This window comes from Coloeus monedula (assembly GCF_965178545.1).
Source record: "Coloeus monedula genome assembly, chromosome: 10".
Lineage (NCBI taxonomy): Eukaryota > Metazoa > Chordata > Aves > Passeriformes > Corvidae > Coloeus > Coloeus monedula.
Window position 1 is genome coordinate 13,965,593 of NC_138790.1, and position 25,019 is coordinate 13,990,611.

Sequence of the window (25,019 nt, forward strand, 5' to 3'; positions counted from 1 at the left end):
GGACGTGTCTTCTTTCCCTCATGGCAGCTAGGTAAGAGATCCAGAGCTGAAAGGAAACAGGTAAAGACTGCTTCTGTGAGCCTGAGAGTAAGAACAAGCTTTGGTTGATTGTGATTTTTGGTGCTTGGTTTTTCAGTTTAAAATTTTCATTAATGTGAATAGCTGCTGCTTGAAGTAAGATAAATGAGATGCTGAGGTTGGGTGGTAAAATGGTTAACTAAATGTCCTTGAGATGACCAACAGCTTTCCTAAATTCTCTTCCAACCTATCTTCAACCTCTGCATTGCTGCTACATTGATAACAAATTTCTAAGTGGTCTGAAAATAATGATCTGAAGACCGGTTAGAAAGTAAGTTTTGAGTGTAGTATTGGCTATAGTACTTTGTTATCATGATGAATTGACATACTGAGTTTATTGTTAGATGTAGAATTATCTTTCCTTAATGTAGTCTGTACTCTACTGTAAACATTGCAATTGCTATTACAGCCTGCAAAAAGTATACTTTACAAAGAATACACTCTACAAATGTAAATACAATTTTGGTTTGGTGATTGTTGGATACAATGGTCTTCCTTAAGCCTAAACACAGAAACAAAAGCTTGTATTATAACAGAAAGCCTAAGATGGGAAGTGATAAAATAGGTATTGAGTGGAGGGCTTTGTTAAAATTTAGCTCGTGTACTTGTAAAATTTCCATGTATTCATTAAACTATTATGTCATTCTTATTGTTAGAGCTTGGTTAGTTGACTAAAGTGTTAAGCTTTGTTTGTAGTACAAATTATACCCTTAACTCCTTTCAAAATATAGTTGAAGGATTTTTGATCTTCCATAGTTATTTTAGTTTGTATGTCTTACCCAAGCATCTGTTGCACATTATGTGGATAACTTTGTATTTAAGGGTTCAGCTGGAAGTTACTGGAGAGCCATAAACTGCATCAGTTCCCATATTTGTAAGGTGCATTTCTCAGGATGAGGGTGCCTCTCAAGTAGAGTATTTCTTCTGTTTGTAAACCACATGCTTATAAAAATACAGATATGTTCAAATAATACTGAAAGCTTTACAGGTGCATTTAAACTATGTGTGTAAGCTCACGGTAGTGCATGTTGAAGTAAAAGTCATAACCTTTATGGTCACAAAAGTGTGATAGCCCCAGGCCTTTGACTAAGTGGTGTATCACCTGTAAAGGGATCTGTTTGAGTTTCAGGGCGGTCTTTGACATGGGTTTTATGTTTTGGGGACAGGCAAAGAGGCTCTCACATGTGGTATCAGGTTTGCTTGGTGGTGTGAGACATCTCTAGCGTTGTGCTGCAGCTCAGACATATGGATCCTTCCAAGTCCAGTAGCAAAATCCACCTGGCACACACCATGGTGTCCTGGGTACCTGCAACAGTGGTACATACCAGAGAAGCAAAAAATGTGGAGTGGAGGCATACTTGTATACAGAATCTCCTTGGAGACTGAGAAACCAAAAAGAACAACATGGAAACTCTTTCCTTTGTGGAGGTAGAGAGACTAATGATGAATCCTGATTACAGACTGTTTGGTGACAAGATGTCATAAGGTGCATTTTAGCAGGACTTTATTATAGCTGTTTAAATAGATTTCAAGATTTTTAATTGCAAGTGTATTAAATGGTCCTTTTTTCATTCTGAGTGGCTGCAAATTCTGCCCATCTGTTTCAAAAGCTGCCAGTGGAGAAATTTTAGGAAATAATACATTATTTTTATAGATGCTAAAAAAAGTAAAGGAGAATGACTGGAACGTAAATATAGAACTTATGTCCAAGACACTGTGGGTGGAAATTTTGGTGCCATCCCTTGCAGTGTTGTGTTCAAATTTGCTTTTTTGGTGATTGATTTTTAGCGTGTGCAATGTTATGAAATACATTTTGAGAAGAATGTGCTTGTAAATATTTTTTTCCTGATCCTTACATTTCCTTAACCTTGTGCCCTTGTCCATTTATTTATTTTTACAGCATGTTTTAATTGAAATTCGTGTTTTAGGTTCAGCTTTTCAGGTATTGTATGTGGAACTCATTGGCAGTCGGCATGGGCAGGAGCTGCAGACTCAAGTAGTAATAGCTGATAAGACTTTTCCTTCTATTTTTATAGCTCCATTTAAAAGTGTGCTTTTTCTGAATCATAGTCTCCTAAGCTATACCTAGAACTTCTTTCCTTGCCTGCTGGCAGTTCTGACATGAGGATAAATATTGCAGATGCATTGAAAGCAGATGTATCGAATGCAACCTTGCATGGCCAGTGCTGCCAAATGTTGTACAGACCAAGAGGTCTCTTTAGCACAATGGCAGAGGAGGTCTTGGGTCAAGAACAGGTTTTTTCAGTGTGCCTAGAAATGTTTTCATGGCCCATGGAAAAGAAGTTCTAAATCTTCTGGAATAATTTTGAAGAAGCATTTTCATTGTTTTTTACTGCTGGTATTTAGGTAAGAGGTACTTTGTTTTTTATGCTGATAGGCATATTATAGCATTTGAATTTCGAAATACATTTAATATTCAGAGCATCTTGGCATTTGGCCTGAGGTATGTATGAGTGCAGAACTGTCTCCTTGGATGTGCCAAATGGTCTTGTGCAACACCTGATGCACAGCCCTTGTAAGGTGATGTAGAAAGGCGGCTTCTATGTCAGGGCAAAAGAATACACTTTTGATCATTCTGTCAGTCACTTAGGAAAATGAACTGCCATCCTCTTCTGCTAATGGTCAGCTATCACCCAGGCTGAGTTTTCATCTTTCCTAAGAATTCGGATGTATTTCAGATGGAATATTTTCTTAGAAGATACATTCATTCCTCTTCCTGGCCTGTTATGGCTCTTCCAGTTTGAGTATTTCTTCAGTTTTAATTTCATTACTGCCATTATGGCAGAGATCGAGCATTAGCTGATGTTTTGTGTATGTGAAGCAATTCTTTTACCTCCATTTTATGCCCATTGCATGAATCAAAGAAAACTTTATTACTATAATGTTTGGAAAAAAGGGACTGTTTGGTAACTGATCTCAGTGTGTGGGAATCTCATGGTACTGTAACAAGAATAAGTGGTTACTCTAGTGGTTTACCCTAGTGGTAAACATTGCCTTTGTAAGGTCTTTTCCCTTGTAGGGTTGATTGCTTCTTGGGGTAAATTGTTGAAAGTATAGCTCTAAAGTGCAGAAATTTTGAATTTCTGAGTGACCTAAATAATGTTTGGCTTCCCACTTGGAAAAAAACCCCCTTTTTTTCCTGTGTTTTGGCAGCTAGTTGGGATACAGTTGAAGATGATGACTTTCAAGGTGTTTTTTATTCAGAAATATGAAAAGCTTTTAATGACATTGAACTATTTAGAAACTTAATTTTTAACCACAGAGGTGTAAGATGTCTCTTATTGGAGGATGCAGTTGTTGTAAATAAGTTCTGGAAGAGGAGTTTTAGTGCTTTAGTAGCCTGTTTGGACCCAGAAGAGTCACTTGCTAGGACAATATCTCAGATGTAAGGAATAGGAATTGTGTTTGATTGTTTTCTAGACAGGTCAGTCAGGTTTTTTTTTTCTTAATTTTCTTTCTGTATTAGTTTACTTTGATTTATTTACTGAGAGTGATTGCATAGGGTGCTGAGGAAGATTGACTCTTTGCACAGAGGTGAATTTGAAGTTTGGCCTCTCTCATGTGTGTGTCTTGCTTTTTCTGTCTGCCTTGTTACATCTCTTCATTTGCCTTTAGTGTTCTTGTCAAAGCAGAGCTGGTTGAGGCTTGTCTTGTACAGAAAAGTACCTTGTTTCTGTGATGTTCAGGTAGTGACAAAGTTCACTTTTAGCTTTGTAGCACTCAGTCTGTAAAGGTCGTCTGATTTGGTGTGTGTGATCACTTCATTATGTACTGCGATAAACTGCAAAATGCTGAGTGAGAAATGTGCGCGTTTCTGACCTGCTGCCTGGAGCTCCTCAATGTGGATGTTGTTGTCTTCTCTCGCAACTGCTGTAAATACAAGGAAGGGTTTGGTCAGAAGCATAGATGCTTTTAGCTGAGCAGATAGTATCAGGGCTTGTGCATAGCCCTGCAAGTGTCTGCAGGCTCCTGGGGAGGCATTTGTCGTTTGAATAGAAGGAGCTGGACCGGGTGGCTGATGCCTGGAAGCGCAGCCTCCGCGCCAGCCCGGCCACAGTCCTGCAATTGTTCAGCCACACTGGAGGGAAGAGGGAAAAAAAAAGCAACATTCCGAGCAGTGCCAAATTTTCTTTGATATGTTAATCTTTTGATAACAGTTTGAAAAGCCCTTGGAGACTTTTTTTAGATTTTAGACAAAATAGTTCATTTGTCAGGACTTCCCTTGTAGATAGGGTCTCTGTTATTAAGAACTGCCTCGCTAACTCATGGTAACAAAAGCAAGTGCAGAGGACAGCTGCTGGACTGCTTGTTGGTAAGAGAAACTATTAGTTATCACAGGACTTTTTACAAATATCTGAAAAGAAGAAAGTAGGGAGCGTTTAAGATACAAATGTGTGAGTTTAGTCATGCATTTTAAGCAGACAGATGACAAGAGCATAAGAAAAAGTAATAGATAATTTTTATGTGTATCCATACATGGATTTTATTAAAGACTTGATCTTTAAAAATTACATTTTAATTTGAGAAATTTGGGGTTTAAATTACCCAGTGATTGCAGGAGATATCAAAAGTTTCTTCTTTTGTAGTTGTAATTTGTCCATACTTTAAAGATTTTTCTCTTGAAGCTATGAAACTTCCACTTATGTTGAAAAGCTGGAAGAATAAATAGAGGGCAACAATGTGTGTATGAATTAGTTTTTAAGGATTGTGGAATTGGGACAAATGTTGAGGACAACGAGGGAAGATTGTCTTTGCTTCCCACCCCCCAAATCAAACTCTAAGGGTAAAATGTGCACTGAAATAGTTTGCTGATGATGCCAGCTGTTTGAAAACTGACTTGAGGTAAGCCAGTAAGTAGTCCTTCGAAAGTGTGGCTTGCAGAACTCTTCAGGTGTACTGATGGAGACTTGCTCTGGTGCTTTGAGAACAATTTCCTTAATGAATATGCCATGAGTTCACTTGCACCTTTTATGCTGTTGATACAAATGTTTGTTACTTACAAATATTTTGGTACAGTTGCTTGCTATCCTGGTTGTTTAGTCAGGATAGATGAACAAATGCAGAGTGGTGCAGTAATTGAGAAAAGGTGCAGCATTGTCTTCACTGTGAGGGATGCATATAGTTTTAAGCTCTGTACTCTGCTGTAATTTCTTCAGTGATCCCATTTGTGATTTATTTTAGCTCCAAAATAGTATCAACTTAAGTCTGAAGCTGCAGGTGCTGTCCTGCTCACAGCTGCATACTCTTCAGGACAGTAACAAATTGGAAATGCTGTTCAAATGCTATTTTATTTTGATATACTGTATTTTGCAAAGTTGCAGATTTACTGTTTAAGCTTGTGACTCAAATGTATGCTCTTAGAAGTACTTACAGTTCAGACACTGTTCAGCTGATCTCTAGACCATTTGTTAAATTTATACCTACATTGTTATAAAATGTTGCAAGTGATTTCATTCTCTTAATCTCAGTGGCAAACAGCATTTTCTTTTACAGACCTTTTGGTATTTCTGACTTCTCTGACTTTAGAATATGCTTAGCTGTACAATAGCAACTCAGTAAGTAAAAATTATGAGTGTAATGATAGTAACTTTCACCATTTCCATTGGTTAAAAGTTCTTTCCTTAAAAGGTTCCTATTCTCAGTTTGTTAAAGGGGGAGAGGATTTCTCTAGCTATTCAATCCAGGGAACTTGGCCTGGGGAGAGGCTGAGTGGTGGCTTGTAATGTGCATCAGAGGCACATTATATTTGGATATTCCCATGTTCATATTGCTTATTGCAAGTGGATTTCAACCTCACTTCGAGTACTAGTAAAATGTCATACTCTCTCATAGTCTGAAAAGTCCAAGGTTTATATTTAAATCTTTAATTAAAAAGTTAAAGTAGATAAATGTTTAATTCCCCATCATATTATAGAAGGAAGGAAGTAAAACTCAAATGCAGATTGTTAAAGTCTCTTCTGTATTGGTAAGGTTTTTTCAGTCTGACCCAGCAGCCTGAAGTCACTCAAGGAGGCAGCCCTGGGGAGTCCATGTGGTGGTGTTCAACCCCAACTTTCAGCAGGGCAATGGGAGACAAACCCAAAGCAGTTAAGCATTTGAGCTTTTGATGATAAGCTTGGGCTGATGGTGTGCCAGAAGGGATAAGACTGGAGAAAGAGTGCAGTTCTTTGCTGTGGAATAAGAATAATTTCCGTGACCCATTAACAAAGAAACTATCTCTATAATGCTTTTTAAGTTTAGAGATTTGAATTTGAGTTTAATATGGAAAATTACCAGCAGCATGTGCCATGTTGAGAATGTGTGTTAGTTGAAGGTTGTTCAGTAAATGAGTCTGTATGAAATAATGCAGATGGAGCTAATGATGTGAGTCAGAAATAGCCTCCTAATTCTCCTCATGTATTCCCTGTCTGATTCTACCCAGCTGTTCAAAGAGTTTACTGAATCACAGGCATTATTGCTAGTGCTGAGATTTCCTTTCGTACTTCTTCAGACCCACAACTTGATGTTCCTTCCTGGCAGCGGAACAACCCTAAAAGAAGGCAATTGCACTTCTCTCTCAAACTGTCATGATGTTCCATAAGGTCCCTGTGCTGACATATTGGCCATATTGAAATCTTAGTTGAGATCCATTGATCTGGAAGCTATTTGCATTTATTTTTCTGCCTGGTGCTTTCCTGTATCAAGTTCCTGCTTGATATGTCCATCAAGGTTGGAGAGTTGCCTGCAGGCACCCTTTTTGATGTTACTGTACATTATAGTGGGGAAGTGTGTGTTTGTTTAAGCGCAGACTAGTTCAAGTATGATTAAGCTAATAATTCTTTCCTGGAGCTGTGAACTCTATTAGAAGTATAATTCTGTAAATACACAGAACTTTGTCTGGCTGCATGGCTTCTTGATTGAAAATGTGATCTGTATGGTGTATATAAAGTTGTTTGATGTGATTAATTGAAAGCTTGTCCTCAGGAGCTTTCTTAGCAATCCTGTGTAGATTTAGGACAGATTTTAACTGGTTTTATATATTATCTCTATCTTTCCCAGAATAGAAAGCTTCTCAGTTAAGAAAAGTGGCAATTTAAACAAAAGTGTGGTTTAGAACTTTAATGATTTGTGTGGCTTAATTTCCAAATAAATCTGCAGTAAAATTATAGTATAGCAATAGAAAATTTTCAGCTTAACAAGGGAAGGGAAGTGTGACCTGGTGCTCCAATCAAAGGAGGCAGTTGTTGCCAAGTTAGCTTCTTTCCATTCAGAACAAAAGGCAAACTGTATCAAGCACTTAATTTATGAAGTACTGAGCTTCTTCTCACCTGAGACTCAGTTCTGTGCTGTGATGCAGTTCTCTCCGAGTGTGTGTTTCTTCTACTAGGACCTTATTCAGCAGTGGGAATAGATTTCTGAGGAGATCCGGATCTGGGTAGCAAAATAAACCTTTCCTGTTGGGTTCCTGCTTCATTTATTGGGTTAACTGGAAAGGAGATGGTAGGTTGCAGAAGACACGTGCGGATGTGATGCTGTTGATAAGCTGCAGGAGTTGGGAGGAGGGACCCTTTGAAGCTGGCATTGCTGGTGATTGTAAGTGCATGGATCTGGGGGCTGACTTTGAGAGGATCTGACTTGGAGTCCAGTGATTTGGTTTGTGAAAATGTTGGGGAGTTAATGACAGAGAAGTTGGTAGTGATTATACTTACTGTCTACTTAATACTAATAGCAGCCTGAAAAATGACAATCAGAGTAGCTGCTTGTGCTGTGACTTAATACTTGAGGACTGGTTATAAGCTGTGGTAGTAAGTGCTGTCTTCCAAGAGATCTATGTATGTGTAGTAAATAAAATTGAAGACTGTACCATGTCAGTGCAGAGAATTATAGTTAATCCATGTCTTGGCAGGTGAGCACTGGCTATTTAGTGATGTTAACTGTGGTAGTTGTTTGTTCCTGTGCATTAATTATGAATTGTATACAATTAACAGGTACAGGGGTGCCCAAATGAAGGTTAGATGCAGTTTTAATTTCAAAAATTTGGCTTTTTGACATGGTACTTTTGATTTTACTTGCTTATGTGATGAGGAAAATTCTGATAAGCCTCATAGTATGTTGTAGCCTTTGTTCGTAGTTCTCCCCTTTTGGAATAAGTATCTGTGTGCACCACATTCATCTCGTAGACAGTGCCATATTTTTTCCATGCCTTTCCTTATTCATGAAAATTGTGTTCATAATCTGTCCTCAAAGCACTTCTCAAGATTAGCAACTCTGAGAGATTTTGATGCAAATTGAATAGTAGAGGAATTGGAAAGAAGGGAAAAGACTGACCAAAAAGCATTTCTTGATTTAGAAATAAACTGGGGACTAAACTTTTTCGAGCATGTATTTATTCTTCTGCTCAGATGAGAAGTGTAGATCTCAGGGGTACTGTGCCTTTCCGCTTGAAGGATAGCCTGACTTCTGAAAGCATCTGATTGGAGCTATTACATATAGAGTGATACAAATGTGTAATATTGACCTACTTTTAAGCTTTTGTTTTACAGGATTAATTTACATTTCCATCATGAAGCTTGTAGCATGTACCAAAAACTGCTTGCTGCATGTAGAATGTAGCCAAGTTAAATTAGTACAAGCTTCTGCCCCCTCTTCTAAAGCCTGCTGTTTATGCAGTATTTCACGTGTATTCATCTGATGTTCAATCATAAAGCTTTATAGAACTCCTTGGATAGTTATTTCTAGAAACTAGTAACAGTGCAAATTGAAGATAAATATTGATAGCGAGTCAGTGTTGTGTTTTATGTAGATGGACCTACCAAAAGTAACTTGAAACAACCTAAAACTTAGGTATAAAATCAGTACTGTTGCTTCAATTTTTAATTCTTTTGTTGTTGAAGGTCTTCCATATCTCAAGTTGAGAAGTTCCATATCATACTAAACATGGAGAAAGAAGAAAAGAAATATGTCAATAAAGCAGAGGAAGATGAGATGGTAATGAATTCTGGTAATCTGTTTTTATACAATGAAAGAAACGCATTTTCAGGGTTTTCTGTTTAAAGGGGGCATATTACATCAGGAAGTGGATTGTCTCATTTTAAATCAATTTAGCAATTTTATAAGGTTATCCTTGGCAATATTTTTTGGTATTAGGAAATTAGTCATGGGATAGGAAAGGTTTCTGTTGAGGTCAGTAGTCCAATAGATAACACATTTTGGTGCTTAACATTTCTTTTTTTAAACATGAAAGTGGAAACAAAATGGGTTGTGTTTTGGTTTTTTTATTATTACTATTATTTTGTTGTTGTTTGGTAAATTGGGGATTCTTCCTGCCAAATCCTGGAGATTTTTTGTTGAATGTTAAAACAGGTTAATGCTTCATAATGTGACTCAAAGCAGTAAGTTTTGACAGGGAAGTACTAGCAGCTAATATTTTGATTTCTGGCCCACTTGGGGTTCATAGGGATTTTTCTAGCCCATTTGGTATATGTAGGGATTTTTGTTTTTAAGATGGTAGGTTTCTGTGAATTGAAGTCCTTGTTCTGTCCTTGTGCACACTGCTAGGAAAAGCAGTTCTTCATTAGACAGCTCTAATACAGAGAGTAAGCAAATGCATCTTATAACAGGAGATGCTTATGGCCTGATCACTAAAATAAATATTTTTTTGAGGAAATAATTTTATTTTGTCCTAAAAAGAAGTATTAACTTCTCTCACCATCTTTCACTCTCCTATTTTTATTGCTAAGGAATGTTTTGGGGGCAAGAGAGAATGGACTTTATCTCTGCTTTTTGTCATCTGAGAAGGTGGCTAAACAAACTTTTGAAAAGCCTTTTCTTAGGAAAGGAGTTTAAACAATTTCCAACACTGTTTAATGAAAAGTGAAAAAGTCCGAGAAGTTAATGTCAATATGAACAATGGGTGGGACTCAATGGGAAACTTCATCGCCCTTTTACAGCAGGAAATATAATCTGATGATGTAATGTGAAACTCAGGAATGTAACACAGTATCCAGTAAATCACTAGATTATTTTCTGTTCCTGGTTGTCATCAAGTTAAGTTGGTGCTTGCATGCTGAATACTTGGGGTTTTTTTAATGGGAGAAGGATTTTTCTAACTGGTGCAAGTTACAGAACCTTTGAGTGTGGCTTGGAGTTTGTAAAGTAGCATTTCTTGTTAAATGGCAGGCAATATAAGCAAGATTCTCTACTAAAAAGTGGTGTTTGATGTATTTATGGTTTTTTTTAGAATGTATAAAATTCAGCCTGCAGTAATAATTCGCTGTGAATGCTAGCTAATCAAATGCTATGTCATAAAATCAGCATTTGGCAAAACCACATGCTTTTGCTCTTAAATGTTCAGCTAACTTGTGCTGTGTCATGGTCAGAAATGTTCTCTGGGAGGTAGAGCACATTGTGTAGCACCGTCAGTCCTTAGGGAGCAGTGCAGAGAGGAGACAGGTCCTGCCATGAAATGTTTTACACAGTGTGGATGATCTGCCTCTGTCAGGCTTTTATTGATGTTTATATTTCTGACTGAGCGAAAACTGTGTTCCTTTTTGCTTCCACTTCATCATGTATTAAGTGTTTCAAATCTTTCCTTCCCCCAGAAAAGAAAAAAGAGGAAATGGTTTTGAAATTTGATTTGCTTTAAATACTGCACATTATGAAAAACTAATGTTGGCATCCTGAGCCAGAATAATTAAAGAGAGTCATCATTACTTGTTTCTACTTCCATGCAGGAGATCTATGGCTATGATCTGTGTCGCTGGAAGTTGGTGCTAGTTACTGTAGGAGTGATCTGTTCTGGTGGCTTTCTCCTCCTCCTCCTCTACTGGATGCCCCAGTGGCGCGTGAAAGCAACGTGCAAAAGGAGCGCGCTTAAAGACTGTGAGGTGGTTCTGCTGAGAACAACTGTAAGTGTGCAGAGGGATGTGCTTCTCCCTGTTGGCAGGTCCTTCTGCTTGCTAGATTACTCCAGTCCTTGCCTTGCAGTGTAGACATGACTGTGTTTTACAGCACTGCAGAACTCTGCTCCCTGGGACTTGTGCGTAGCTTTGCTGCTTCTGTGGGAAGCCTTACAGCTGTTTGCAGTGGGCATTGCAAATAGTTTATCGTGCAGTTTTAAGAATTAAATACATGAATGCTGTTGTCATCAAAAGTTACAGAACAAATACCTTGTTCATATAAGCTGAAACATGGTTTCCCTTCCCTTGTTCAGCAAAGATACATTTGTTGAAGTAAGGTATAACTGCTGACCCAAGTGCAAAAAATACGCTTTTAGAATTGTAGAAAGTAAGTTATTCTTAAGGTAGCTGATATTAACTTGGAGATAATGTTCTGTAGTTCTGTATGGGCTCTGCTAATCTATTATCTGTGATTTTGCTACAGCTGTTGTAGTAAAATGCTGTTTAAATGCTCTTTTGACTAGATCATTTTCCCCCCCTCTTTTTAAGGATGAATTCAAGATATGGTTTTGTGCAAAGGTTCGTGTTATGCCTTCTTTGGGACCCAATCCTTTACGGAATCCTAACCCTCTAGTGCACAAGGTTTCAAATGGCCATGCTGTTCATTTCTCTGAATCTGCTGCAGAAGAGAATAAAAACGATTCGAAAAAATATTTGCCTGTAAGTAAACCTGCAATACTATGCCGGCTAATTCTCAAGTACTATTGAGAATAAATACACACAAGGCAGTACATGTGAGCTGCTACTTTTGTTTGAAAGGCTAACTCATGGAACAGAAATCTCCTCAATAACCTGTTTCTGGAAATTGTGGAAAGCTTGAAAGATTATGTTGAAAGAAAAGTATTAATTTTTCAGTGAAGCTTTTCTAAATTCACTTTCTGTCACCTCTGAGAATAAAGTCAGAAGAGAGGTGTTAAGTGATACCAGTTTAACATCTATGTTTTGTTGCCCTTACAGATTCGTTACTTCACACATCACAGTGTGAAGTACTTTTGGAATGATTCAGTTCAAAGTTTTGATGTTGTACGGTAAGAAATCCTTTTTTCTTATACGTTGTGCTTCAAACTGCATTTAAAAAAAAAAATACAATAGCATGCCTAAGAATATGCTGAAAATTGGTGTTATTTCCTGACCAGCTATTTTAGCTCTTTGAGTCTTTGTTTGAACCACAGTGAGTGCAGGGTGATTTTAACTCGGTGTGAATTTGGAAAGAAGGTGTTTGTTTAATCTGCCTTTATCAAGCGTGTAGGGCAACAGGCTGCATGCCTCTGCAGGCTTTTTGCCTTTTCTTGAAGTGTTATTTGAGAATCAGAGCACCCGTTCATAGACAGTAGTACTGCTTCTATAAACACTCAAAAACTTTGCTTATGATGGAATAACTTATGTTTTTTGTGTTGCTGAGCTAGACCCATAAGGAGTATCTAGGAAGAAGGGGAATTCAGCAAATACTGTTTTTGCTCATCTTTGTGTGGGTCTGCTGCTATGTTTTAGTGCAGTTGAGCTGGATCTGATCCATCTTTTGTTACTCTTTAGTAACAAAAACAGGTCTATTGCACTGATAAAAAAGGTCTTTTAGTGGGCAGTACTAGCTTGTGATGCACTGTATTTTCTCTTATCCAGCAGCACTGTTGCATGATGTTAGTGTTGAAGAAGAGTTTTTCTTTCTGTGATAAGGCCTTCTCATAGTGCCACAAGTTAAATGAGCACAGGCTTGTCCACTTTTGGCAACTGCACATTAAAATGATAATTCAGATCAGAAATATAACCTCTTTTAAACTTAAATCAGTGTTCACTGCATTGAACCATCATGTGGAGAAGTTCAAGCATTACATACAGAAAAAATTCATGACTGTGGCTGAAGGAAAGCAAAACAGCCAAAATTTCTCTTAGAAGAAACATACTTTGCCAGTGTTGTTTTTTCCAAAAAAAGTGTGTGCAAATAATATGGAAAGTTATCAGCAATGAAAACAATTTAAGGAAATTATTATAACACAAGCAATTACAAAACTGAACAGTCTTCATCTGGGAGGGTGGAAATGTCTCAGTTCTTGAGTAAATCAATAAAAGCTTTGTATGCATTTTTTTTGCTAAGCCTCCCATGAAACACAGTTGTGTGGGTAGCGACACTTGTCATTTTGCGTTGAGGGCTCCTGTTTTCATGCCTATAGTGCTCCTAGTTTAAACTGTTCAAAGGGAATAGTTCCCACAGCTGAGATTAAGAAACTGTATTTGTATGTTAAGAACAGGTATTGGGAAAAAATCATACTACTCCATGTGTTTAGAAAAAAGTGTTGTTCCTCAGCATTAAAGCAGTGACTTGAAACTTGGCATTCGTGGCTGTTTGACTGTGCCTTTTGATGTTCTTCTGATAACTCAGCCAATTTGTAAGCCCTGGAAAAATCTCAGATATGCCTGTGAAGTTATGTGAGCATTTATTCAATCACATTCTTGCTGATAAGCCAAACTTTCATTTGTTTGATGTATTAGCCATGACTGAGCCTGGCCACTTGTTTAGTCAGGTACAGTAGCTGAGCTGGACATGATTATTTAGCTATTGAATAATAAAGAGGAGAAAGAACTGGATCCGAGACATACTGGATACTGTTAGAGCACTAAGTCACTTTTCCACAAGGTCAGATAAAAATGCCAGCTTGTTACAACTTCTCTCTAAAGGAGTGGTTGTGTAGTGAAGTACTAGATACCATGTGCAAAGTAGTATCTGAGCTTGTGAATGATAAATGTTCTGAAGTCTTAAAAAATTTCCTTTTCCAAGATATGTTTTCTTATTCTGCTCTTCAGTTTGTATATATAAACCAAAAATTGATATCACCTAATAACATGGTAGAGAATCAAGTTAATATTTGTAAAGAGAGAGTCTGTGAGACAGAAGGCTTTATAGTAAAACCCTTAAGGCAGGCAGCACGCCTGTAGTTGTGGTCTAAGCACAACACTGCAGCATGAGGAACATTCACTTTGGGCAGCTGGTTACGCAAGTACCCAGAGACAGAACAGTTTGATCACATAATGAAAGGCTTAGCATGACACAGAAGGGAGGCAAATTAAGATTTCTTGGGCAACTAATTCAGTTATGAGAGCTTGAGTTTCATATCATTGTTCTTTTTATATTACCATAATATTAAGATCACCATTTTAAACACAGGAAATGCACGTGTAATTGTTCTTGGACTAAGTCAGACTTGGTCACATAGCCAAAGAGGATGCAACTCTGACCTTGGATGTCTGTTTTGTTTTAGCTACTGTCAACTGAATTTCTGAGTGGGTTGATGAGTGCTTTATATAATAAATGCTGCACACAGGGATTTTTTTTTTTATTATTATTAATGCCCTGGGAATTCAGTCTGTAGCAGACTGAATTAAAAAAAAAAAAGCAGAGAACGTCCTGCTAGAAGCTCTGTCTTTACATAGACATTGCACACATAGGTATGCATATTTGTGTATAAAGCACTTAAATTTAGGGACCCTCCTTAAATCCAGTTACATTTCTTTTCCTGCAGGAAAAGAAAGATTTTTTTTTTTGTGATAGTGGGAGGAAAGACACAGCTATTAACAGAGTTTTGTGTATTTTTAAATCTAAGATAGTATTTTTACAATCCTTGAACTTAAAAAGTTTTAGGGAAACTTTGTAAACCTAGGGCCAGGTTGGCACATAATTTTTGTCTTCTGTTCTTGTACATGCAGTTGGTGGAAATGTGATCCTGGCTTTGCAGTAGTGAGGATTTTTAAAGCTTTCCTTGTGTTACAGAGAATGGAAGTAATTGTTACTAAATATGCACAGTAAAGAGTTGGGTGGTTTTTTTTCTTTCTACTGGGATGACTCTGAATCATTTTTGATAGATAACTTAATAGATATCCAATATAAAAAAGATTTGTGTGGAATAGTGCTGGTTTTGTCAGGGCATCTGTGAAAGCCTTTTGGAAGGTGATGATATTTTCCTGTGCTTCCACAGTATGTCCATAAGAAAATGCCTGGATATTGGGCAGCATACATCTGATTTACAGAGTTTCGTAGTTAACACAATCCCATAGCTGGAAACATAATGGTGTTTCAGGTGCTTCTGCATGTCTGCAGATTTCCTGAAGCACAGCATTGGCTTTCACAGCAAGTGGAGAAGTCCTGTGAAAATCAGCCTTCTGGTGATAAGAAAGAACTGAAAATACAGAATGTATTTTTCCTAGTCATGAATAACACTGTGATAGTAAGATGCTGCAAAATAGCTGTGGTATAGATTTATTTAATAAATTGATTAATAATTATTTCTAAAATACTTCCATTGCTACTTAGAGTCAGATAAAGATAATTTGAAGAAATGTGAATCCATATTGATTTCGTATAATGTTTTATAAAACTTGCTCACTTTTTAGAGACCTTTGAATACTGGTTATGCTAGTATTCTACTTAATTTTTTAAGTGTCTCCATTTTGATTGAAATAGGTATGACTATCCTACAGAGTAAGATATATCAACAAGAAGTCTGCTTTTAATGTCTGCATCTGGTATCTGCAGTTGTTGTGTAAAACAGTGTGTGTCTCTTCACAAAGACCTAGCTCTTTTGAGTCACTGAAAACTTAATTTTAAATATCGGGTTTCTTAAATAACTTACTGATTTTTCCTTTACTTAGAGGTCTAGATGAATCTACCTTCTGCTCTGCAATTCATAACGAACACAGCACAGGACTGACAAAGGGAATGCATGATTACAGGTAATATTGCAGTAGTATTTAAAGGGAAGAATTGTTTATGTTTCATTACCTGTGCTCAGAGTGTTAAAAAGCCCAGAAGACAATGGAGTGATCAGTGTCTGTTTTTTTTGAAAATAAGACCTTCATACAGGTTCAAATGTGGAAGGATCTGCTTGCTCATCAATTCATCTTCTGGCAATTTGTGTGTTTTTCTACGATAAAAACCTTCCCCTCAGATAATTTTAAGGGCTTTTTCATGTCACTGTCATTTAATCAGCTCAGATCCCATCAGAGCTTGGTTTCTTGCTCCCCCTTTCATGATTTGCCTTTTTTCATTGTAAGAATAAAACTAAGATACAGGACCTTGAAAACAGTGTTTTACTGCAGGGTAAGAGTTAACACTTGTTTAGGCTTAAGTTAATGAGAATTACATACTGGCTTTCAGAATGACATATTTAATAACATTGGACCCATACAGAGTTTACAGGGAAATCTTGTTATGAAAGAACCTAAAAATAAGGTACAGTTTAGATTGAAGTATAAAATGATTATCTTTGTATTGGAACATCTCACTAGGTAAATGTTTTCTGAAAAGCACTTTTTGAAACTATGATAAATAAGAAGAGAGTCGCAGATTTAAGGACATGTTATACTTTATCATATTAGTGGAATTACTTTGACATCAGTAAGACTCCTAATAAAAATCTTAACTTTTTTTTGGTATTTTTCTTTTTTAATGCAGGAAAGCATTCTATGGAGTAAATGAAATTGCTGTGAAAGTGCCTTCCATTTTTAAGCTTCTGGTTAAGGAGGTAAAATCTTCTCTTTAACAAATTAAAGACAAAAGGTATATCATTGAAAGTTGCTTCAAGTGCAATTGGAAACCCCCTAGAGCCCAGCATTGTAAGACAAAATCATATGGACAATTTTTTTGAGCTGTCCAGCTCTCCTTAGAGCTAAGGATCAAAGAAGCCCCAGCTACAAGCTCTCCCGAGTTCACCGCCTGGTGCCTTAGTAAGGACATTAGAAAACATGTCAGAATTCTTTGAAAGGCTCAGCATCTTATTTATTTTTTGTAGTTAATTTAAAACATGAAATTACTGTGTTCTCCATGAGGAACTCAGGGATTATATATTACAACATATGCAGCAAATCAAATGTGGTGTTGTATATACTTCTGTTGGATTTGTTCCATTTTCCTTGTATTAGGTGGATTTCAATACCTGGTTTGTTATAATAGTGCACAGTGAACTTTTGGACAAAGAAACTCTCTAATCTGATCAAGCTGAGTAAGAACTGAAGGTGGCAGGGCATTTATTAAGAAGAAATAGAAAATAACATCCCAGTTGGTTTAAGAATTGTCACTTAAGGTGCATGCAATATTCCCATTTCCTTGTTTTGAGGTGTAGTCTTCAAAGTCTGTATTTGTGTATTATTTTAGTGAGAACTGTGCTTTTGAGGGGCTGAAGAAGTAGTGAAAAAAAAGGATCATTTTGGCAAACCAGACAAAAATTATATATAAGGAACTGAAACTGTCTCCTCCCTGGAGGAGGAGAAGTTCAGCTTTGTTCTGATGGAGAACGCATGTGACCTTTTGGTTTAACTTGAATGTTCTGTCACTCTTCTAGGTTCTCAACCCTTTTTACATTTTCCAGTTGTTCAGTGTGATACTGTGGATCACTGATGAGTATCACTACTATGCATTAGCAATTGTGATTATGTCTGTAATATCCATTGTTAGCTCACTCTACACCATTAGAAAGGTAAGCTCAAAGAAAATAGAGGCATCTTTTTGGTTTCTTACTGATTGCCTTATTTTGTTGCGAAATTGCCTACAAATCTTTAAGAATTTTCCAGAGCTATACAGGTAGAATATTGTTATGCATTTTGCCTCTTGGAGCTGAAAGATTTATAGTTTTCTTTGAGACCTTTGCAGACAATAGGTTGGCCTCAGATAACAGAAACACTACCTTGCTTAAATAAAACCCGGACACAAGTTTATGTACCAAGTTTTATTGACAGTAGTGATTCCATCTTGCATTGTTTCCTTGTTTGAAAAGGCCCTACAGAATTGAGCACCAGTGAAATGTGTGGATTGTTAAATTGGTGATTCGATTTTCTCTGTAGATTTAGCTAATGGAAATCAAAGTAGTAATTATCCTTAAATTGCAATCGCTGAATTCAGACCAGAGCCAAAAAAACCCAAACAACTTTTACCTAAATTCAAGTTCATACAATCACTGCAGCTTTTACCTTTTTATGTTAATGACCAAATGATTTTATAAGATTTTGCATGACAGTGCATATTTGCTTCCAGAATGCTGTTAAAAATAGGAGCCTGTACAGGTTGATGCACTCAAACTTTATTTGCCCATAAGTTTTCTAAACTGTGTTCAAGTGAATGTTTTGAGTAGCATTTTGTTGTTAAAGAACATTAGTAGAGAACCTCATCACTTTTAACTGTGGAGCTAGAATGTGCATTTAGAAGAAGATAAGCTGTGCTTTTGAATAATGAACTTTTCTCCCCTTTGCAGCAATATGTTATGTTACATGACATGGTAGCAGCTCACAGCATTGTAAGGGTCTCTGTCTGCAGAGGAAACCAAGGTAAATTTCACTGGTGGCTTGGAAGGTTGAATTTAAATTGTTCATGAAGTGTGAGTGTAAAGTGGTTCTGCATCTGTTCTTGAAATGCTTGCATTCCTTAGCAAAATTGCATGGGAAAAGGAGTTCAAAGTGGGATTTAGTGTAATGTTTTCGGGGTTAGTCTTCTAGATGGTATTTTCAGTGAGTGTCAGGTTTGTTCTAGATTAGGTGCTTGTCCTTTTGCTGTTTCTCGTTCTCTACCATTCCACTTATGTAATTGTCATTCTAGTTTTTTTCTTGACTTAAAGATGTGCATGTGTTGGGTCTCCATTACAATTTATTAGCCAACAAGGACTGCAAGATGATTTCTGAACTTCTGCTGATTTGGATACCACAGCAGTTAAAGGTGTGGTATCCAAAAGGTTGTGATGCATGGTATTGTTTTTTAAGACATATATTTCTGTTGGACTCATGTCTTTATACTGAAGTTATACTGTAGCTAATTGTTAATATCTTTTGTATAAGCTTGATTCCTTTCATTTGTCATGATGAACTCTATCTGTGTGCTCTGGAGTTTAGTTTAATCTGTGGTGGAATTGGAGCAAATCAATGGCTTTTTCTGTATATTTTTAAAATCACTTCATGCCATTAATGAAATGAAGTACAGTCTTATTTGTCACCACCTGGATCTTGGATGTGAGGATCTTTATCAGGTGTTGTAGGTGGTGGCTGTTTTCAAGTAAACTTGTTTGTGTTTTATTATTCAGAAATAGAAGAAATCCTTTCCACCGACCTCGTGCCTGGAGATACCATGTTGATTCCATCCAATGGGACAATTATGCCCTGTGATGCAGTACTGCTCAGTGGGACTTGCATTGTAAATGAAAGTATGCTAACAGGTAAACTTGATACACAGTGCTGCATGGCTAAATGTATTAGTTTATACAAAATAAGTGTGGCTTCTTACTTGAAGTATGTTTTAGCAGAAGTGGATATGTTTATTTTGTTTGAAAATTAGACATGTTCCTAAGAACTTATATACTTGTGTCCTGCTTATCTGCAACAGCTACCCCGATACTGCTTGGAAACTTCAAAAATGAATGATGGTTTCTTGTTAAAAAGATTTCTCCTTGATAGTTTGTCTTTCTGCCTCTTGACTTGGTGTTCTCAGTGCAGACAGAGTTCTGAAGCCTGCTTCTTCAGAAAATTTTTGCCCAAACTTTTTAGCTTCTTCCAAAAATGAAGGTAGTGAGTAGAATGTTCTACTGTATTTAAAACCACAAATTATTATCTCAACTTGTGCCTGCATACTCTGAAATCAGGGATCTGATGTATTTAAAGGACAGCTTCAGTGACTAGAATGGACTTTTTGTTACTCTTAGGATAATCTGTCCAAATTGACAGCCTTTAGAAGATTGTAGTTCAGAGATTGTGTTCTGTCATATTCAGTTTTTTTGAATATACTTGATCCTCTTGCTGCTGCTAGCAACTGATAAAAATTGATTGCAGCCCTAGCTTGAGTGCGCTTGGTCACCAAAGGAGGTGAGAATAATTTTCTTCAGCTTCTAGTTTTTCTGAGTAAAGATGGGGTGATGCTTTTCAGCAAGAGAAGGAAGCTTGTCTTGGTTTTGTTTAATGAACTCTGTTTTACATCTGTGTGATTTGAAGTAAGGCATATAAAAGCTGTATTGGTGAATAAGGAATAGAGTTAAATAGTATTTGGGTAAGGACTCTGCTGAGCTGAGGCTAATAGGTGAGGGACTACCTAATAATATGCTGAAAGGAAGATTACTTCCGTAATTCTGCCTGCATGCTGGTGGAGTGAGATTATATTATTCTACTCACAGTTGTGAATGAAAAAATGTCTGTTTCTTGATCTTGCTTAGAGACTTTCTTTCCTTTAAGGTGAAAGTGTTCCTGTCACAAAGATTAATCTGCCAAATCCTTCGGAATATCCAAAAGCAGTGGGAGATGAGATCTACAGTCCCGAAGTGCACAAGCGGCACACGCTGTTCTGTGGAACCAATGTCATTCAGACCCGGTTCTACACTGGAGAGTTGGTCAAAGCTCTGGTAGTGAGAACAGGTATTGATTGTTGGGTTTATCCCTTGTTAATGTACTACTCCCATTTGTTGGTGTGTGTCAACTGGCTGATGCTGCTAAGCTTGGGTAAAGGAATATACCTCAAATAGCTTGATAAAAAGTCTTAAAACCATAATAAACCGGATGATGGTCTGAAGATTAACAGTTGGTAAGCAAGAAAGTGAATCAGTCTTCAGCATCAATTTAAAACTTACTTGAATAGGTTTTCATGTCCTTTTGATATTGTTTTATAGTGCATTGGTTGAACTGCATGTGCCTCTTGGAAAAGGTGTGGCATACCATCAGATTGGGTGGGTAGTGGGGAACAGCTATTTTAACAGTCATTCATGCCAAATGTTTATCTTTGCCTATACTTATTTCAAAGTACATAACATTTGCTTAAAAAATGAATTTGATCTGTCTACAGAAATGCTAATTCATGTGTTAGAGATTTGGGGTTAATTAATACAGATATTCTATGAAAACCAATTGTACAGGCCAGTACAATTGTAGGATTCTGCTTTACAAAGATCATCTTAAGCAAATTACCACAAAATAAATGAATGCAAGCTATAATCTAGGTACAATAGAATTAGATAGAAGAAATTGGACTGCATTGATTAGACTCCTACTTAAAGCAAATTTTCCAACAAATAACTTCATCCTAATTAGCTGCTTCTTAACTCTGGTGTATTCTTTTCACCTTCAGTTAGTCTGCTTTAGAAGTAAAAGTTATGATTTTTTGTTTTATTCTCTTTCTTGAGGCTTTTATTAGTCTTATCTTTCAAAGAGATGTTTTCCTTCCCTTGAACACATCTGCCTTTTAATAATATCCATCTCAACTTGTTTTGTTTCTTAAATAAATTTCCTGTGCCCAGCCTGGTGTACATGTACAACAAAGTGAGCCCAAACAGCAACAGAAATGAGCTGCTGAAGGCCTGTTACTTCTGCTCTGCAGGAAGGATAGTACCTTTTTTTTTAAAGTCTGATACCGTGGTCTGTAACTCTTACAAGGAGCATTGCAATTGCTCTCAGCACACTGAGTCTTACTGCCCTGACATTGGAAGTTGGTAAAATGTTCTTTGCCCATGGCAGGTCCGAGTTAGCTCCTGTTGTAAACAGGATGAATTCCGCTCTATGGGCTTTATTCAGGTTTTATGTCTGCACAAACGTGCTTTTCCTGCTGTGGCTATGTATAGAGAGAGGAGCAAACTGATAAAAAATCCTCTATTCTCCTGTCTGGTTTACAGGAACAGTTTTTAGGCAAGTAGGGAATTTCCCTCTCCACAGAACTGGATAGATGTCACAGCACTTGTAGCTTCTTGCTCCTAAGATGTCTGATAGTAAGAACTAAAGTAATTCTCTCACACTGAGATAACAGAAAAAATCCTTTTGTATGAGGGAGGGAAATGCCACAAAATTGAAGGTACTTTAAAATTTAGTCCTTAAAAGATCTAGGAGAACAGAACTCTATATGGTTGTGTGCAGAGGCATGTAGTCCTAATCTTTTTATAAACCAGGATATAAAATTGAGCTGCTGGGACTATACTCATAGTACTCTTCAAGTTAAACCTTTAACTTGACATGTTTGATGTTACAGCTGAAATACATAAAATGTATTCATTTCTTTCCTCCTAAAACTCAGTTGATGGATGTCATTGTAGCTCCTGTTTGTAATTGAAAAGAATTCAAAACTGGTTATTTTGCTTTAGAGAACAGAATTGTCCACTAAAGTTATCTGTACATCCAGTGTGTTCCAAAGACATCCCATGAGGTTTGCATTTATTGTTTTGCTCTATCCTGATGTGCTCTATCCTGTGTAGCTACAGAACCTTCTGCAAAACCATGTGAAAAAAAGTAGAAATAGTTCTGATTTTTTGTTGACCACTATGTTGAATTACAAAACACTCATTGCTAAATTCTCAAATACATACAGACACGGTGAACTTCTCTGAACAGGCCCATGTCTTGTATTCTACAGTAGCAGATTCAAAGCCTGGACGCTTCATGCATTTTCCTCTTGTGATGAGCTCATCCACTTTAAGAGTGATGCCATAGTTGCTCTGTTTTGGTAAAATCCTGTATGCCAAATGTCAGAGTGGAGGACTCAGCCTTTGCAGTGGTGGCTTGCAGACTGAGAAGCTGTCAAGGAGCTGTCACTAATGCCAGAAGACCTGGCATTGATGTTAGGTTGTAGTAATAGACTTTGAAGTCTAAGCAGATGGAAAATGTTTTGAGCACACAAAATTGGGCATTAATGTTGGCCTCTTTAGCCATCGAGGCAAAGGTTCAAGGAGGACGTCGGGATATCTGTTGGTTGTTCAACTGTAAGACCTTTAGAAGGGTAGTCTCCTAGTTTAGTTGTCAAAATGCCATCAAGAGGTAGATTTCTCCAGAAGATGACTCCCTGCATTGCAGATTTTTTGAATCTTTGATTCTGGCTGTCAAGGGCCCTTATGGAGACTTGCCATTTAAGCATGTAATGTTGGATTCTGAATATCTTAATTTTCTTTTTGCAAGGACTGGCTTAATTAGATAATAAATATACCCACTAGCTCTGCACTGTGAGGGACAAAATGCACTACAACAAACTCTGCGAGGCCCAAACCATGTGAGGATTTGCTGCTGCTGCTGAGGAGGGGTTTGTTTGCATCAGCTGCATGTCCTTGCCATAGGAGAGAAGCTCTTAGTAGGATGTGCATGTACATTTTTAAAGCACCTTAATTACAGTATTACAAAACATCTGCTATGGATATTGAGACACAGTTGTAATGAAATTAGTAGCTTGAGGGTTTTATTGAGGTTTTTAATATATTTGAATAGCTTTGCTTTTGTTTATACTTTTAATAACTTAACTCCTTTTTTATTTCTAGGCTTTAGTACTGCTAAAGGACAGCTTGTTCGTTCCATACTGTATCCAAAGCCAACTGATTTTAAGCTCTACAGAGATGCCTATTTGTTTCTCCTGTCTCTGGTGGTGGTGGCAGGCATTGGGTTTCTTTACACAATTGTTAATAGCATCTTAAATGAGGTATGTTTTCATTTCTGGTCCAGAATTGCCTTATTTTAGAAAAGAGTGACCGTGACTTCCATCACACTTAAGATGATGAGAAGCAATTTGATTTAAAGTGAATTTTTTTTTGCTCTGTTTTATATCAGTGAAATGAGACAAGGTTACTGAGAATAAAATTCAGCACAGAAGCAGAATTTGAATATCTTACAGAGAAATTTGAGTTTACCTTGATTTCTCTTGATCCAATTACTAGATTTTTATCTTTGTTATATGTAAGATTACTATCTGACTTATATACAGTTGGAAAAAATAGGATACAGCACATCTAAAACATGCTGCAGGCAAAAAAATCCTTATCAAAAAATAACCTGATAACTGTTAACTTTTTTGGTTTGTTTTTTTTTCCTCTCAAAAAATTCTGCAATATTCAGCTAATGTTTTAAAGTAATATATTTCCAGGGGATAAAGTGCAAATTTGAAGTTATGCATTGTGGATAATTTAGGACTGGATTATTGTGGTTGCTGATGGTGGGTGAAGATTGTGCTAAATTTCTGGGCAATCCAGAACACGCTGTACTGGGGAAAACAGTGTGTGGGTTTTCCTCTTGGTAGCACTTCAGTGGGATAGTGAATCTGTAAGCAGTGAGTTCTTGTTCATTAACTCTGACCTCTGTTGCAGGTTCCAGCTCATACTATCATCATCGAGTCTCTTGACATTATCACTATCACGGTGCCTCCAGCACTCCCTGCTGCTATGACTGCTGGCATTGTTTATGCACAAAGAAGGTTGAAAAAAATTGGCATCTTCTGCATCAGTCCACAAAGGATAAATATTTGTGGCCAGCTGAACCTTGTGTGTTTTGATAAGGTTAGGTAAATTTTGAAAACTTGCCACCTGGAGGGGCATTGTCTTAGAAAAGGGAGTTTGTGTAGGCAAAAAAAGGAAAACGCATTACTTTTCATATAAGTTAGAACATTTGTGATCTGTTAGCTTCCAGATATTCAGTGTTTACCATCTGTTAAGTCTCTTAATTTAATCTTCTCTAAAATGTTGTAATAGAGCTTCTTTCTTACCTTAAGACTTCCAAGTCCCATCTTAACTGCTGGCACGTCAGAAATGTGAGAGTAGAGGCTTACTAACAGGTTTATTTAGAACACAAGCTTCTGAAGAACTCAGTGTGGAGTCAGACTTTTTCTCATTTTTACTCATTTCAATGAAAAGCTGAGTGAGCATATTTTGTTAATGTTCCTCAACGAAACATGAGTGAAAGAGTAATGCTGCTAGACAGAATTCTTTGCTGTTGGCTGCTTCCTAGATAAAATTTATTCTCCTCCTTATACTTATTATTTGAGATAAAATCTGATACTAAATGTATTATTTCATTTGTAAATACATTTCAGTTACTGTTGTAACTATGTAAGATAGTGCTAATGGTTTAGTCCCTGTTTTCCATTGTCCCCAGTCCCTGGATATTGAGATGATGTATACTGATGATTAAACAGACCCTTAAAATCTTTGGATTTTAATTTGTCCTGTCTCTAGTGAGGGGCATGACTGCTTTGAAGTTTTTTGAAGTTATTTAACAGGCTTGGAACTTAGT

At 37.1% G+C, this 25,019-nt stretch overlaps 1 protein-coding gene across 1 annotated transcript in view; it reads left to right on the forward strand.

Annotated features, from left to right (window-relative positions):
• Positions 1-25,019, forward strand: part of ATP13A3 (ATPase 13A3) — a 54,121-nt gene that overhangs the window by 12,294 nt on the left and 16,808 nt on the right. The window contains exons 2-13 of the mRNA XM_082287821.1: positions 8,973-9,066; positions 10,812-10,985; positions 11,526-11,696; positions 11,994-12,064; positions 15,678-15,758; positions 16,480-16,549; positions 17,366-17,500; positions 18,272-18,344; positions 19,091-19,222; positions 20,229-20,408; positions 23,279-23,436; positions 24,098-24,286. Of these exons, the coding sequence (XP_082143947.1) occupies positions 9,016-9,066; positions 10,812-10,985; positions 11,526-11,696; positions 11,994-12,064; positions 15,678-15,758; positions 16,480-16,549; positions 17,366-17,500; positions 18,272-18,344; positions 19,091-19,222; positions 20,229-20,408; positions 23,279-23,436; positions 24,098-24,286 (1,485 nt within the window). The 5' untranslated portion in view covers positions 8,973-9,015. The remainder of the gene's footprint in view (positions 1-8,972; positions 9,067-10,811; positions 10,986-11,525; positions 11,697-11,993; positions 12,065-15,677; positions 15,759-16,479; positions 16,550-17,365; positions 17,501-18,271; positions 18,345-19,090; positions 19,223-20,228; positions 20,409-23,278; positions 23,437-24,097; positions 24,287-25,019) is intronic.